At 37.5% G+C, this 16,375-nt stretch overlaps 1 protein-coding gene across 1 annotated transcript in view; it reads right to left on the bottom strand.

The window, feature by feature from the left end:
* Positions 1-1,809: 1,809 nt before the first annotated feature.
* LOC127661290 (AT-rich interactive domain-containing protein 3B-like) overlaps positions 1,810-16,375 on the bottom strand; it is a 60,508-nt gene continuing 45,942 nt past the window's right edge. Inside the window, exons 6-10 of the mRNA XM_052151922.1 lie at positions 6,389-6,572; positions 5,443-5,708; positions 3,602-3,859; positions 2,767-2,856; positions 1,810-1,994 (exon numbers count right to left, since the gene is read on the bottom strand). Coding sequence (XP_052007882.1) covers positions 1,810-1,994; positions 2,767-2,856; positions 3,602-3,859; positions 5,443-5,708; positions 6,389-6,572 — 983 coding nt within the window. The remainder of the gene's footprint in view (positions 1,995-2,766; positions 2,857-3,601; positions 3,860-5,442; positions 5,709-6,388; positions 6,573-16,375) is intronic.

Below are 16,375 nucleotides of genomic sequence, written 5' to 3'. Positions count from 1 at the left end.
TAAGGTCTGTGGTAAACACTACTTAAAGATATTTGGAAAGCATTATAGAAACCTATAGGAAATTCCCGAATTAGCCTTATGGGTTCGCCTACAAATTAACATCATGGTTGAACAGCTCTACACAGAGAATCCATATACGATCAAAAACAATACGTCATAGTGTACATCTATGGGGTATTGAAGTAAGTTTGGAGCAGTAGAAAAAGTCAACCTTATCTAAATTTAGATTTATGCTAAGCTAAATTCTATTTCTAACACTTTTACAAACAAATGTTTCCAGGTACGATTATATTTTTCCATCAAGAAAATCCACATCCACATATTGTGCATTTTTTTCTCTAGTCAGACATTTTGATATTAGTGCAAAGAATTACTGCAAAAATTTTATTCTTGATGAGCATTTTTCTAAATCCTTAAAACAAGATATATTTACTAGGCTTGTTTTAAAAGCAACACTGCTTAAGATATTTAGGCTTTTTTTTTTTTTTATATATTTTTAATAAAACCATATTTTGTCTTATTGTACTGGCAGGAACCAGGTTTTTTTCTTTCACTTGTTATCAAATTTTAGTCAAAACATATAAATACATTTGTGACGAAGAGGTAATCCAAAGTATTTCGAGTATTTTATTAACCTTGAGTAATCTAACGGAATGTAGTGGAATACATTTTAAAAGTAACCCTCCCAGCCCTGATTATGATGATAAGAGTTTGGCAGGAAAATGTGCTTAATTGCCAATAATATAGTCAAAATGTAAAGAAAACTTTATTGTCTTAAAATAGACTTTCTTAAATATTATAAAATTAAGATTTTAAAATATTTTGTCTTTTTATTTTGGGGTGAAATATGACATGGTAATGTTCTTGACAGGTTTTGTGAAAGGTGTGACATCTGAGTGACATCAACCATTTTGTTCATTTGTATGTTTGAGGTAACTGACGGTTGTTCCCTGGGCAGTTCTGGGATCAGGGGCTGAAGTCATGGAACCGCAGATAATTCTAAGACCCCCATGAGATTTTTGTAATTTCCCTTGCCAAACCTCACACCCTAATGATCCCGCCCAGATAAAGGGGCCACAGCGGCCCATGGTGAGGTGCGAGACCCCAGACAGGTCCATAAGGAGACATATGCTTAGAAGAGAGCAATTGAGGTGCCATCGTTAAAATTCCTGATTCTGACAAATTCTAAAAAAATATAAAATTCATTGAGAAACAGCATAAACTACAGCTCCTGAGGTAAAAGACAATTCTGTAGTATTAAACCACTGCAGAGAATTTGTTTTGAGGTATGTAAAATGAGGAACCTTGAGTGAAAAATATAATTTAGAAAAAAATAAAACAAAATCAGAAAACAAAAGATTGCAACACACATTTTTTCTAAATAAAATCTTCAAGTTCTATGAAACCTATCAGTTTTTTGGCTGAACGTTCTGATTGTAATTAGCATTTTCTCAAAAACATCGTGCCAGTTTTGTGAAACAAGAGCAGAACAAATGGCTGTTAATGAATCCATTCTTATGTAAAATGTTGCGTTGAATTGAATGCGACAATTTATGCAAGAATGGATTTACAAAGTTTTTTGTTCTGCTCGCGTTTCATGAATGAGATCCAGCAAGTTACGACGTTAGTGTATGGGTGCATGCAAATGTGTGTGCATCTGTGTAGTTGTGCGAAAACCGCAAATATGTTTAAAAATATGTGGCCAGCCAAATTTGACAGGAGAAAATGAGGTACTGGTTGTGCAACAGTTTGATAAATGACTGATGTATTCAGCACAGTGCTTGGCTGCAACAGGTGAATGCACTCAAGCTACGTCGAGCTGCTGGTGGATGGTTTCGCTGAGCTTGGCCCCTTGGAGGAGGGAGATGAGGTGGGGCTTTGGCTGAGGGCAGAGCCAGGGTAGGTCTTTACCCCACTGGGTCCAGCTGAAGATGCAGTAGCTGCAGCAGACACATTCATACCTGCAGCTGCAGACTTCTGGGTAAACAAAGTTCCTGAAAGAGAGAAAGACAAAAAATCTGAAAAAATTTGAAAATATGTTGATTGATTGTTTAACAGTCACATGAGGTCTGATACAAACTCTAGTTACCTTCCTCAGTATCAACTGTTTAAATACATTAAATACCTCTCCAAACAAATAAACATAAAAGATGTACATAAAAACTAATTACACACGCAAACACAACAATGACTAAAGGTTTGCATAGCATACAAACATTACTTTAGTAATGAGATTTCACAGAATGAGTTTCATTCTGTGCCATTTAAGTCATCATTGTGTCTGTGTCATGTACTTGGCGCCATCTCCTGGTGGCCATATGTAACATTCTCCAATCACACGTCTCTCTGCCCCAATATGGATGACTTTTGCCCTAGTCTGAACCCAATTTGATTGGTTTAGTGTTCCATAACGTTACATAATGTTCGCTGATGTTACCTGATCCAGGAAAGTTAATGTGTTTCTAGCCAGACTGCAAGATGCCAGATAGTAAGATGCTGTGTGCACTGCACATTTTGCATCATGTCAATTATCTTATGATCTATGCATCTGATTACCTTGTGTGTGGGCTCATTTGTAAAATAATCACCTCCTCTAATGAATGGTATGTGATATTTTATGTATTTTATGTTTATGTTTATATTTGACGTTATAAGTGACTGTGAATAAAACAAATAGGCTGGTTGAATTCTAATCTTTGCAAGCTTTCCAACAACATTTGATCACTAGAGTTTGAAACAGAGCTTTGGCTGCAGAGTAAATGATACCTGAGTAAATAATGCCATTTATTTTCACTGATACACTGATACCCGCCGCTCCAGTAGAGGAAATACTCATCGCCAGATCATGTTGCTCATCTACACAAACAAAAACCTGAATTAGTCTCATTAACACACTGGCACAGTCCAGCACAGTCACATCTTGAGCAGAATGGAGGAATCTCAAGAAAATTGTCCAGGTCATATTTCCGTAAAAAAGCAAAAGAAAACAATTCTATTTTGCATAAAGAAAATAAAGCCTATTGTAGTGGCTTTTTCCTATAAGCCAAGGCCAGGTGGTAAGATGTTTGGAATAAACAATGTCCACAACACATTGATATCCATTTCAACTGCTTTGTTGTCCATTTAATATATATCTTACAGAGTGTAACACATGTTGCTCTATGTTAAGAACCATATGTTCCCACCACCTGTCTCCTGATACAACCCACAGGAAGTTTAAATACCATGTTTAATTAACATGTCCACCCACACCACTGGTGCACACTGCCATATAGTAGTTTGAACAATCATTACATTTGGCTCCTACACCTATTTATAGGACCATTAAGATTTCGTTTTCATGTCAATTACACAACATTTCCCCCAAATTCAAATTCCCATTACGGTCCATGATGCAAAATGTCCAGATGCATTACAGTAATGAGAATATTAAGTGGGAAATTCCTTAATTGTCATGAAAATAATAAGACATAATGCACCAAATCTTAATAGTCCTAAAACTGGCTTTTTCTCATATCAGTATTATTTCATTCTTTTGATTTGGGGGTGAAATTTGACCTGGACATGTTCTTGACAGGTTTGGTGAGATTCATACACTGACCTCTGGGTGGAGCTGCGAGCCGCAGGTTCATGGGTATGTGTGATGTCATGGCGAGCAGGTTGTGTTGGAAGGCCTGCTGCATCAGTCTCTGCTGCTCTTCTGCAAGTCGAGCGATCTTCCTCTCCGGCACTTCAGTCTCCAGTTTCTCTCTGAGCTGCTCCAGTGTGGACGCTCGTGCCAATCCCGCCACCTGCTGCTGACCCAACGGCAGCGCCATGGCTGGAGCTCGCCCACAATACATAGAGGAAACAGTGTCCTCTAGAGGAGATAAAAAGAAAATGAGGGGAGAAGATATGAATGAGGAAGCAATTAAATTGCATTTCAAATAAATAATTTTTGCTCTGCATTTTTGGTACCGAGGTGACTTTTACATGTTCCTTACGACAGACAGACAGACAGATATACAAATAGACAGACATATAGACAGACAGACAGATAGATAGATAAAAAATCCATTGATGGGATAACCTGGTCATTCAGTACATTGAGGTAGTCAGCTGACTTCATTTTAGTGCCGCATAACATTGCTGAGACTATTTAAATCAAACTGGGACTTTTTTTGGCCAGGCAGTGTAGATAGATAGGTAAATAGTTAGTCAGACAGACAGACAGATAGATTAGATATAGACAGACAGACAGATAGATAGGAATACAGACAGACAGACAGATAGGTACATAAATAGGAAGACAGACAGACAGATAGGTAAATAGGAAGAAAGACAAGTAAACAGGAAGACAAATAGACATATAGATAGATGGATAGACAGATGGATGGATAGACAGAAAAATGGATTTGCAGATAGATAGACAGACAGACAGACAGATATATACTTAGTCTTTCTCACTGCAAATGTTCACTTAGTGTGAACAGGCCTTTAGGCTAATTAACTATATTAGATGTTACGAGAACTCAAAAAACAGAAGTATTCTTTCATAACTACCATCGTCTGCACAACATGTGCCTTTCTTGGAAGAAACATTGCTGTAATCAGCAGAAGGACAAAACACACAAATTACCACAATTAAAAACTTCCTGTAAAACCAATTACACACAATAAACCTAATAAAAACAGATACTCAGAGTTAATCCTTTTGATTATTAACTCATCAAAAGGATTTAAAAAAAGACAAAAGCTTTGTATGCAACGGCAGTGAAACACTTGAGCGTAAATATTTATGAAGATAAAGTTCATCTTCATGCCGACAGAGGGCGCTCTAACACAGCACAGTTTGTTATTGCACAATTACAATATCAGAGCGAGCACACGCTGAACTATAAAACTCAGAACATTCCGTACAGTTTTAAAAGGAATATTCCAGTTCATGAAATCAAAAGGGACATTTGTGCATTCAAATGTATTAGCTTTGATGTTAACTTTTAAAATATACTTCACAAAATTTTGTGTTTATCTTCCAGACATCTGGATAAAAAATAAATTGATCTTATTGTTCACAGATATTTTTTTTAGTCAATAAAATGCTCTCTAGAATGAGAACGTTACTCTGCCTAAATTATAAATAACATTTGTTTTTCTGTGGCTGTGATGTATATAAATCAGGACAAGCCATTCGATATGTTCCTACCCCATTCCCTCCAGTTTCCAAAAAGTGAAAGAAAATGGTGTTTGTCAATTTTATTGGGTTTTTAATATTCTGGTTTATTTTACATTGTAATATCTATAGACAGCATTTGTATGGTCTGATGCCAAGCACCACGAACAATAATTTGGTAAAAAAAAAATATATATAAATCATCATGTGGACAATAACCAATAAAATTCCTCATGTAAACAGCAATGGTGTGAATGAGTGGACTGTTATTTCAAAGCACTCTCACTCACCCAGTCTCTTTTTCAGAGACGGCCCGGGTGACGGATGTAGTCCGTTCAGGGCCCCAATGGCCCCTGGGCCCAGCGCGGACAGATGCATTTTTGGAGGTGAGAGCATGTGAGGGGCGGAGCTGGGGGAGGGGCTAAAGCGGAACAGGCTGTTACTGTAGCTAGGTCGACGCCCCTCACGACGGTTACTGTCAATGGCCACCTGTAGTTCACTGGGAGAACTCAAAGCCTTCCGCTCACACTCAAATGGGTAAAGATACTTCATATACCTGACAGAGACAAGAAAACAAGGACAGTTTAGATAACAGGCCCAATGTTTCAATTTAAATATAGGAATATGTTTCAGTATGATGTTGTTTAAAGTCCACATTACGCCCAAGAATAGACCAACTGTAACAAACCTCAGGCAAAACAAACAGTCACGATATAATCTGTTCACGCATACAACGAAAACTATAGTGCCTTGATCCCGCCACAGAAAAAAAGGTAATTCTGACTTTATATCTAATAGGTGAAACTCCCCCAAAAGGTCAATGTTAAAAAGTCCATATTTTACCCCAAAATCAAAACCAAATGAGACATTATAGTTTGCATAAAAAATAAGACTGTTTTAAGACCCTTAAGATGCATTGTGACATTGTTCTATATCACCATTAAGCACATTTTCCCCCAATTTTCATTACCGTAATTTAAAAAAATCCTATCTTTGCCATTAAATTTTACAATAACTTTTCTTATTTCAATTTAAAAACTGAACACATATATATGCGTAAAAGAGCATGCATGAATATTTAATGTTACCATGGCAATAAATATTCATTTTAATCCTACTTACGCATCTACCCACCCACAGTAAACCCAAATCAAAACAATAGATCAATACATCTTTCAGGCTAATTAGAGTGAGGCAGATTCTGTTGAGAAGAATGTGTGTGTGTGTGTGTCATACTGTGTGCGTAGCGTGAAGGCAGCACTGGTGATAGAGGTGGGCAGGTTTAGACCCTTAGTGATCTCTCTCCAGATCTTCTTGTTAATGACCTCCACCAGTCCACCCTTCTCTGTCACCAGCTTATAAAGCATGTACAGATCCAACACCTGCTTTGCCATGATGGGAATTCTGTTCACTGGAGTCCCTACAGGATAAAAAAAAAAACCTTATCTTCACTGATGTACAATAATATCAAAATATTAACAAACTTCAATAATGGACCCCTTTCACAGACCGCGATGACGCATTTCTGCCTTATTTAGCAGTGTAAACTATCCAACTTTTTTATATTTCAAATTGATTAAATTACATTTCTAAAATTATTCTTTGTGTTGTATTACCCTGGCATTAATAATAAAAAATAAATAAAATTAAAAAAAACACAAAAACTAGTTGCCATGGGATTTCAAATACAGTTAATGAGGGATTGACAGCATATTTAGCATACAGTATGTCTCTTCTGTCTGCTGTAATCTCTCTTGATTTCATTTCCTCTATTGGAAAGTTTGGGAAATGTAATGGTGGATGGAAAAAAAGGAAATGCAAAACTACTATGTGCCATTCACCACAAGGGCTCTCAACAGGGCTGAGAAACAAAATTTGGAATTTGTTACATTATTTCAGGTGTTTTAAAATCTACAAATCGACTGGCTTTTGACTCAGTTCATATTCTCAAATATTAAAGGGGTCATGACATGAGGTATAACATTTTCCTTGATCTTTTAACATAAGAGGTCATAGTATATAAAAACATACTGTAAATTTAAGAACTGAAAACTTCCTCCAAAAGAGAAAAAGAGCATTAATTTAAACCAAGCTGCAAAAACAGATCGTTTGGAATTTGTGGAACTTATGACATCACAAGGACGAAACACATCTGCATATGCAATGCCTATTTTTCATCATTGCACCATTGGCCCTGCCCACTGTTTCTCAGTCAGTCACAGAGAAGAGAAGAGAGACTGAGCCTGTCATGGGAGCAGGACAGGACTGGACTGGCAATCTGGCATACCGGGCATTTTCCCGGTGGGCCGACGCACTTTGGGGCCGATCAGGGGCGGACTAGCCAGCGGGAGAACTGAGCGGGTGGTGGGTTGGCCGCGAAACGTGCCGAATGGGCCGCGATAAGCAAAAATATCAACACCCGCCCACCCTCAACAAACTTTGGGCCAGTTGCCATGTAAAATCCCAGGCCGATTTCTCTTCCCAGTCCAGCCCTGCATGGGAGATTCATCCTAAGTGGACTTACACTGTACACCTTCATATGCCTGTCTGGTTTTCAATGTTTTTCTTCATAAAAATGCACAGACAGATGTCTTTGACCACTTGAAACATATCTCAGGCCGCTTTTAAAAGATGCAGTGTTAAGTTACAACTCTGAAGAGGAGAAGCTCTCTGTCATTCAGCTTCTGCCCTGCTGTTTTGAGCACATCTGCGGCCATCGCCCATCTGCGCTATTTTTAGTTGTTGGTGTATGAAATCATGATTGAACGATACTGGAAACAGAATGTGGATGTGTCTTCAGCGTATTTAAGAGTGGATTGTATGCTTGTGCAGCGCAAAACGGAACAGGACATCTGTTTACTGTCGGTGCAATGCGCCGCAACGGATGCTTCCATGGTAGGGTATTAACAGTTGTGCTTCAGATGAACAGGTTAATATATTCGGATGCAATGTGTTGGATGTGAGTTATGTGTAAACCCTGACATTTAGAATTATAATGTTTTGGTGCCTATTCATTTTCTTCCAATTAGGTTTCAGAAATGGCTCTATTTGAGGGGATGCACGATGTTCATCAATCATAACAGTGGGCATTTACGTTGAGTTTAAAGGAGGCGCTTAGGCCAAAACCGAGCGTTTCAGACAGAGGGCCAAAAACAGGGTTATCATATATTACTAAATTATGACTGTTTTAATGTAAACAAAAACTTAACTAACATTATCAGTGGACCTCAGGGAAGATAATAAAATAAAGAGCATTTACAGACCACTTCATGCAAAAGAGAAAACAAACACTTCAATAGATAGTTCTATGAAAAAACATATTGTTGCACAGTAGCCTATATCAGTGCCATAATACTACCATGGACATAAGCATCATAATACCGTTGGTACCACAGTGTTTTTCATTAAATACAGTTGTATGTACATACAGCTGAAGTCATAAGTTTACATACACCTTAGCCAAATCAGATGTCCTAAACAACTTGCTAAAACTATAGTTTGCTAATATGAAATGAGGTTTATTGACAATCTAAAGGTGCGTACACACTGCCAGCGACATCGCGCTCGACAGTGACTCCATCCCATTCATTTTCAATGAGAGCACAGCGACCGTTGACGACTAGATGTGGACGTGTCCAGTGACGCAACAAAGTTGAGACAAGTTCAACTTTATTCAAATGAAGAGCGACTAACGGAAGCGACAGCCAATAGGAGAGAAGACGGGAGAGCTCACGTGATCTTCTCTCTCTCTCAGCTCCTGCAGTAACGGAAAGATGGATGAAAGGCTAATTCTTGCTGTTAGAAATTTTCCAGTGCTCTATGATATGTCTCTTCCCACGTACAAGGACATTTTTAAGAAAAATACTTCGTGGAAAGGTGTATCTGAGATCGCGGGGATTTTATGGACCCAGACAGACCGGCATTTGCGTTTTCGCCGCAGATAAACAGCCGCTATGGCAAACAGCACGCCTTGTTTCTCATTCATCTTTGATATGAAGCATTTTATGTACTGATTCCATTTATATTTAGTCTTTTCCCTCCAAAATGTTTGTTTTTAGTGGCAAGAAAAGAGATTCGCTGTCAACAGCAATGGAATGACATCCGTGAATGTCATTTATAAACGTTACTAGGCAACCAGTAGTGGGAACACCCACTAGCGACTTCACCGCCAGCCACTGGCGACCTGCAGCGACAAAGTCGCTGGCAGTGTGTACGCACATTAAGTGTATATACAATTCTGACTTCAACTATACCTAATGCCTATGTAGCGTGACACTGACAAGAGATCATGGAAAAGTCAAGACACAACCGTCAATGACCTCCACCTCTGCTAACTAGAAGGATGTCTTTGACCATTACTTTGTGTCTCGCTATTTTTTAAGCATCTTGTGCATTTTTTTGTACTCAATTTCAATTTAAAAGGAAATTACATTTGTAAAATTCTCATTTTAGCATTCGAATGTGTAAAATTTGATGATTATTTACATTTATAATTTCAATTTGACCAAATTATTCACCACTTTAAAAGTCTATCCCGCTGTAATTTACTTGTTCCAAACACGGAAACGTGAAAAGGGTCTATTTAAAGGTGCGCTCAATAATTTCTTCCTCATTTAAAAAGTTTTACTTTTAAACAAATTCATTGTAATTTTGAAACATATGTCTAAAATCATGACCACTCATAAGTCATTTCAGTAACCTTAAAAAAGCAGTTTTATTCTACATGGAGAGGGTCCCCTCATGCTAAGATCACATGACCAGCCAAATACTACTCACTTAATCTCAGTAACCACTCTGTTATTGGACACTTTCACTCAGGGATTTAATTAATCCTGGCTGGCTGTGAATAGTGAACTTCTACAATGCAATCTGTAACTGAAAACAATAGTTTGAATGATGTTGCATCAACATCACTAGGTGTCAGTGTAAGACCAAGACAATGTAAACAAAAATGTACTGACCACACCTTTAACTTCAGAAACACTGATCAGTGTAACCAGTCACTAAAAAATATATAGTCAATTAAAAAGACTGCCATGAGAGGCCATGACTTTACCACTTTAAATCAGATTTTAGAGCCAGACTGATCCATTAGATAATTTGTGATTCACTTGTTATCTATTATGCATGTCAATTTAATTTATATTATTTTGATAGACATTTAGTTTTGTCAATTTACTGTTGTTTATTATTATAATTTCTTAAATCAATCAAGATATTGATATAAAAATAGGTGATCAACTAAAATTATTAACTTAAATTTAGTAAAACAATCATTGCTACTTTCATCCACAGAATGCATAGTTTTTTTAAGCTGCAGCAGCAATGGTTCATGTAATAGTGCAGCTAAAAATCCACTTTTCATTAAAACTCAAAATGCATTGAGATTCTCAGGCAGATGTTATTTGTGCATAGAGGTGAGAGTTCAGGTTGCCCACATGACAGCACTCCCACCCAGAGCAGACTTCAAAAGACAAAGGTGGGCTCCGGGCGGAAAAATACATATTAGCCTGCTTTACGCAAACAAGCTTGACCTGGATAAGAGCGCAAACCTGCCTGAGACTTTTGATAGCCATACATTAATCTTGTCAACATCTTATCTTTAGGTAAGGGGCGGATGGAACTCAGGGGCGGGTCATTTGGCGTCTAGTTAAACGTCTATATGAAAAGCACACAGCGGCTCCCTCTGTGACCGGCATTGCAGAGGGATTGTGTGAGAGGAGTAATCCACTGCAATCTCAGAGCGCATGAGGAGACTGCTATAATAAACCTCATTACACACATTCATGGTTTTAAATACAACCAACAACAATGTGTCCCTGAACCAAAAACATCAGCCAGAAATAGCCTTAAAGGACTAGTTAATTCAAAACTGAAAATTCTGTCATAATTCATTCACACTCATGCTGTTCAAAACCTGAATAAATTACTTTCTTCTGTGAAACACAAAAGTTTGAACATATTCAAACTGGGTGCGATGGCGTTTTTCAAACACTTTGGTAGTACCATTATGAATAAACATGAGATGATTATCAGTGAGTAAAGACAAACATTTTGGTCTGTTTCCAAATGTAATGGATGACTTCAGAAGACTTGGAATATAATGCAAAAAGTACTTTTATGATCCTTTTATGGTGTTTTTTTTTGTCCTTTTTGGAAATTGACATCTGTGTTCAACATGAACTGTTGTATAGAAAAGAGGTTTGTTTACGTTCTTCAAAATTTCAAAATATTGTGTTCCACAGAAGAAATACCACAATATGGGTTTAGAACAGCATGAGGGTGAGTACATTTCTGAGGACTATCTATTTAACTTAACATCAGCTCAGTGCAGGTTGCCATTAATTGTGTTTTTTTCCTTTACGCACTGCTAAAACTCAAGTCGCAACACATACAACCATCAGAACAGTTGAATTACAAACAAATGCATACAGACTTTGATCTTAGAAAAGCATGATGACAGAAATGACACGTACCACCTCAAATCTCCTGACAGATTTATGATCTTGCACTCCAAAGGTTGTATGAACGACACGCCCGACAAACATAAAGAATCAAAAGGCTATTAGGGGCTGTAAATGTCAATGTTTGAGAATCATATGAAACTTAACAAGAGTTTAACAGTCTGTCCACCTCTTGTGCTGATTATGAGTGTACTGATGTAATGTTTGGATGTTTGATTCAATCCTTTCTAATATACAGGAGGTCCAGATGTATCTCTGCAGTCCTTTAATGCTACTCTGACCATCAACCCCACATCAAACAATTAGTACAACCACAAGGGTTAAAGGTCAGCCTGAGGTTATTGATGGCTGAATTAAAGTGCTGGTCAGCAGGAAGCCGTGTTTTCATATGTACGAGAACACATACACAAACACTCATAGCAGAGAATGGATAAGAGACAATAGAAACTGCAATACAAAACCTTCAATGATCTGTATTGACTGTAGCTCTGAACGCATGATCTACTAGTGCACAGTGCTAACTAAACTATAACTCTGAGATAATCACATTTAACATAATACAAATAAATCTATTTGTAAAGATCCTTTCATACATAAAAGCAGCTCAAAATGCTTTAAATGGCCAGAATATTGCATTAAAACATTTAGGGGAAAAAAAACTAAATCAAAAACAAGGAATAAAACATGAAAGACTATATATGCAAAACAAAACATATAAAAAGAAGTACAAACGAGACAAACATTTTGCGAGACAAACATCTGAAGGTCTATTCACACGAGTCCGCACAAAAATGACACTAAAAACATGTTCACTCCTGTACTGTAGGTGGCGCCGTTGTGGTGTGGCTGTTATGCCAGTCTACTGTCCGCACCCTTCAGCTGTTTGAGATGAATATATTGAACGCTGTGAAAACATTTATTTTCCTAATTTGGAATAACTGTTTCATCTTTTTCTTTCCATGCTGTTGATGCATTTTGAAGAGTATATAATCTGTGCTTTTTATGCGAGTGAGATGAGTAAAGAGAAATGTTGGATATTTATTTGCACATGTATTTTAATAGAAGTAGGTCTATATTCCAGAATCCCGAACTCAACTTCTCTCTTTATAATGCCTGGATAATATAACACATGGTACAGTTTTAGTATATACGTATATACACATGGAATAATGTACATTAAGAATAACAGTTTAGTATAAAATATGATGCATGTATTAAAAATAACCTAAAAGAAAATACACTGCCTTTTCTTTATATAAATTATTGCAACATTTTGCTATATTGTCCTTGAAATGTGGTTCTGCACTTCTTTTGTCTAAAACATTGTATGTAACGAAACCTCGCTGCTATTTTTAATGCCCTAGCATATATAAATATAGATATTAAATAATGTATATTTAAGACAAAAACCCATAAGCAGACTTTCAAAAACAGACAGGGTTTATGTATGCAGTACAAAGAGTTAATGAACTGCAACTATTTAAGTATATCATTTTTGTGGTGTGTATCAGCTGCACGTCCAATACCAGTGTTAGCCAGTTGATTAGCGCCACCAAGGAGCTGGATTGAGCAGCTGCAGCAACTCTGGAAAAATGCCAAAATTCTCTTATCTCATTGGTCAGTCAGTTGGAAGAACAAAACAAATCTGAACACTCTCCTTAAAAAAAACCTTCGAGTTTTCAGCGGACGATTTGTCAGACCCGCTGTGAGCTGTGTAGCGCCATCGGAATCCATTGTTACCATACAAAAGCTCATTTGGAATGAACAATTGCAACAAATAAACGGGTTTGGTGTGAACAGGCATTTACATTGAGGCGCTTACAATGGAAGTGAATGGGGGTCAATCTGTAAACGTTATACTGTATAGCCACAAAGCATAGCCACAAGACATAAATAATATGCGTTTTAACATGATATTAGTGTGATAAAATCGCTTTCTAAAATTTTCTGTGATTACATTTGACAGCTTTGTTGCCATGACGACAAAATGCCCAAAAACCCTAAAATAACCGTAAAAACTATTTAAACAACTTTATAGCTCAAATAATACTCAAGACTAACAGACAAATTTATGTAGGTGCTTTTATACAATGATAAGCTTCACATTTCTGCCTTTAAACCCTTAAAAAATGGACCACGCTCAACTCCATTGCAAATGCCTCACTGTAACCTCGATTTCTTCTTTTTTTAAATATTTTTTTTTTCTTCTTGGTAATCAACATTATGCCACAAATCAGGTTGATTGAGCTTAATTGGTATTGAGACCAGAATATAGTTTTGGTTTTCATTACAGTATGCCAAAGATGATAATTAAAAGGACGTCAGTGTTGCTGGTTCTTAACTTTCTCTGACAGTAACCAAATAAACAGTAAATTCATGGTTGTGCTCTGCAGGATTGTGGCTGATCGCCTGTAGTTGACTGCGGCGCCACTACTGACTGAAGCAGCATTCTGATTGGCCCCCGACTGACCCTCCCATCGTGCCTTGCTAGGTTGATTTTTCCAGAGGGACCAGATCATCAGGAACAGCGTGATTAATGGCAGGCAAGGTCAGAGGTCGCACTGGTGGGATGTGCTACGTTTAAGGCCCCCGAGGGCTCCTCCCTCGACACAACTTCTGTTTGCACACAAGGAGTGCATCAGGAAAGCATCCAGCTGTACAGTAGAGCACAAAAAACATGCTGCAGATACAAAGAGAAATCTAAACTTCAGGACATCATTGGCTGCTGCAGATGTGATAATTCAGAGAGTATGACGCCCCTGATTCTCAAATACGAAAACTATATTTATACACCACATGGCTTTCAGTGCCTTTTGCTAAATATGCATCATAATTGTCAAGGCAAATTACCAACATTGTCTGACCCAATCACCAAATCCAAAACCAGGTAAAAAAAAGACACCTTATTTAAAAATGAATGCCAATGGGTGAATCTCACGAAACATGTCAAAAATGAATGTACGTAAAATGTGTATATACTGCACATTAATGATATTATATATATATATGCTGTACATACACCAATCAGCCACAACATTAAAATCACCTACCTAATATTGTGTAGGTCCTCCTTGTGCAGTCAAAACAGCACCAACCCGCATCTCAGAATAGCATTCTGAGATACAATACTTCTCTCCACAACTGTACAGAGTGGTTATCTGAGTTACCGTAGACTTTGTCAGTTTGAACCAGTCTGGCCATTCTCTGTTGTCCTCTCTCATCAACAAAGCATTTCATCTGCAGAACTGCCCCTCACTGGATGTTTTTTGTTTTTGGCACCATTCGGAATAAATTCTAGAGACTGTGGCAATCATGCCACGGTTCAAATCACTGAGATCACATTTTTCCCCATTCTGATGGTTGATGTGACCCATATCTGCATTGTGTTATGCATTGCATTGCTGATTGGATAATAGCATGGATGATTGTTGGTGCCAGATGGGTTAGTGTGAGTATTTCTGTAATTTATGATTTTCACACACAACAGATTCTAGAATTCACAGCGAATTGTGACAAAACAAAAAACATTCTGGCAAGGGCAGTTCTGTGAATGGAAATACCTTGTTGATGAGAGAGGTCAACAGAGAATGGCCAGACTGGTTTGAATTGACAAAGTCTATGGTAACTCAGATAACCATTATGTACAATTTTGTTGAGAAGAATGCTATTCTGAGATGCTGGTTGGTGCTGATTTGGCGGCACAATGGGGACCTACACAATATTAGGCAGGTGGTTTTAATGTTATGGCTGATCAGTGTATATATACACTGGTGGCCAAAAGTTTGGAATAATGTACAGATTTAGCTGTTTCAGAAGGAAATTAGTACTTTAATTCACCAAAGTGGCATTCAACTGATCACAAAGTATAGTCAGGACATACTCATGTAAAAAACAGCACCATCACTATTTAAAAAAAGTAATTTTTTATCAAATCTAGACATGCACCATTTCCAGCAGCCATCACTCCAACACATTATCCTTGATTAATCATGCTAAATTGCTAATTTGGTACAAGAAAATCACTTGCCATTACATCAAACACAGTTTCGCCTTTCCCTAAAAAATCGTCAGTCAATCATTGTTTTGAGGATTGAAGGCTATAAAATGCTTGAAATTGACAAAAAAACTGAAGATTTCATTTAAAGGTGTACAATACCGTCTTCAAAGACAAAGGACAACTGAGCTAACAAGGACAGAAAGAGATGTGGAACGGCAGATGTACAACTAAACAAGAGCATAAGAGTCTCTAGTTTGAGAAATAGATGCCTTGCATGTACTCAGCTGACAGCTTCATTGAATTTTACCCGCTCAACACCAGTTTCATATACAATGGTAAAGAGAATACTCAGGGGTGCAGGACTTATGGGAAGAATTGCAAAGAAAAAGACACTTTTGAAACAGAAAAACAAAAAAGGTTAGAGTGGGCAAAGAAACAATGACATTAGACAACAGATAATTGGAAAAAAGTGTTATGGATCTTTATCCCATTGAGTTTTTGTGGGATCAGCTAAACTGTAAGGCCCGACAAGACAGCCACATCTATGGCAAGTGCTAAAGGAAACATGTGGCAAATTGTCACCTGAGTATTTGGACAAACTGACAGCTAGAATTGCTGCACGTGGAGGATATTTTGATGAGAACTCTTTGAAGTAGTTTAACAAGTTCTGAAATAATTTTTCAAATTGTAATAGTCATTTTTCACGTTTTTCTTTCCATAAAAGCAAAATCTGTACACTATTCCAAACTTTTGGCCCCCTGT

Source organism: Xyrauchen texanus, chromosome 21 (assembly GCF_025860055.1).
Source record: "Xyrauchen texanus isolate HMW12.3.18 chromosome 21, RBS_HiC_50CHRs, whole genome shotgun sequence".
In the NCBI taxonomy this organism is placed as follows: Eukaryota; Metazoa; Chordata; class Actinopteri; order Cypriniformes; family Catostomidae; genus Xyrauchen; species Xyrauchen texanus.
This window is presented reverse-complemented; position numbering and strand designations above follow the sequence as displayed.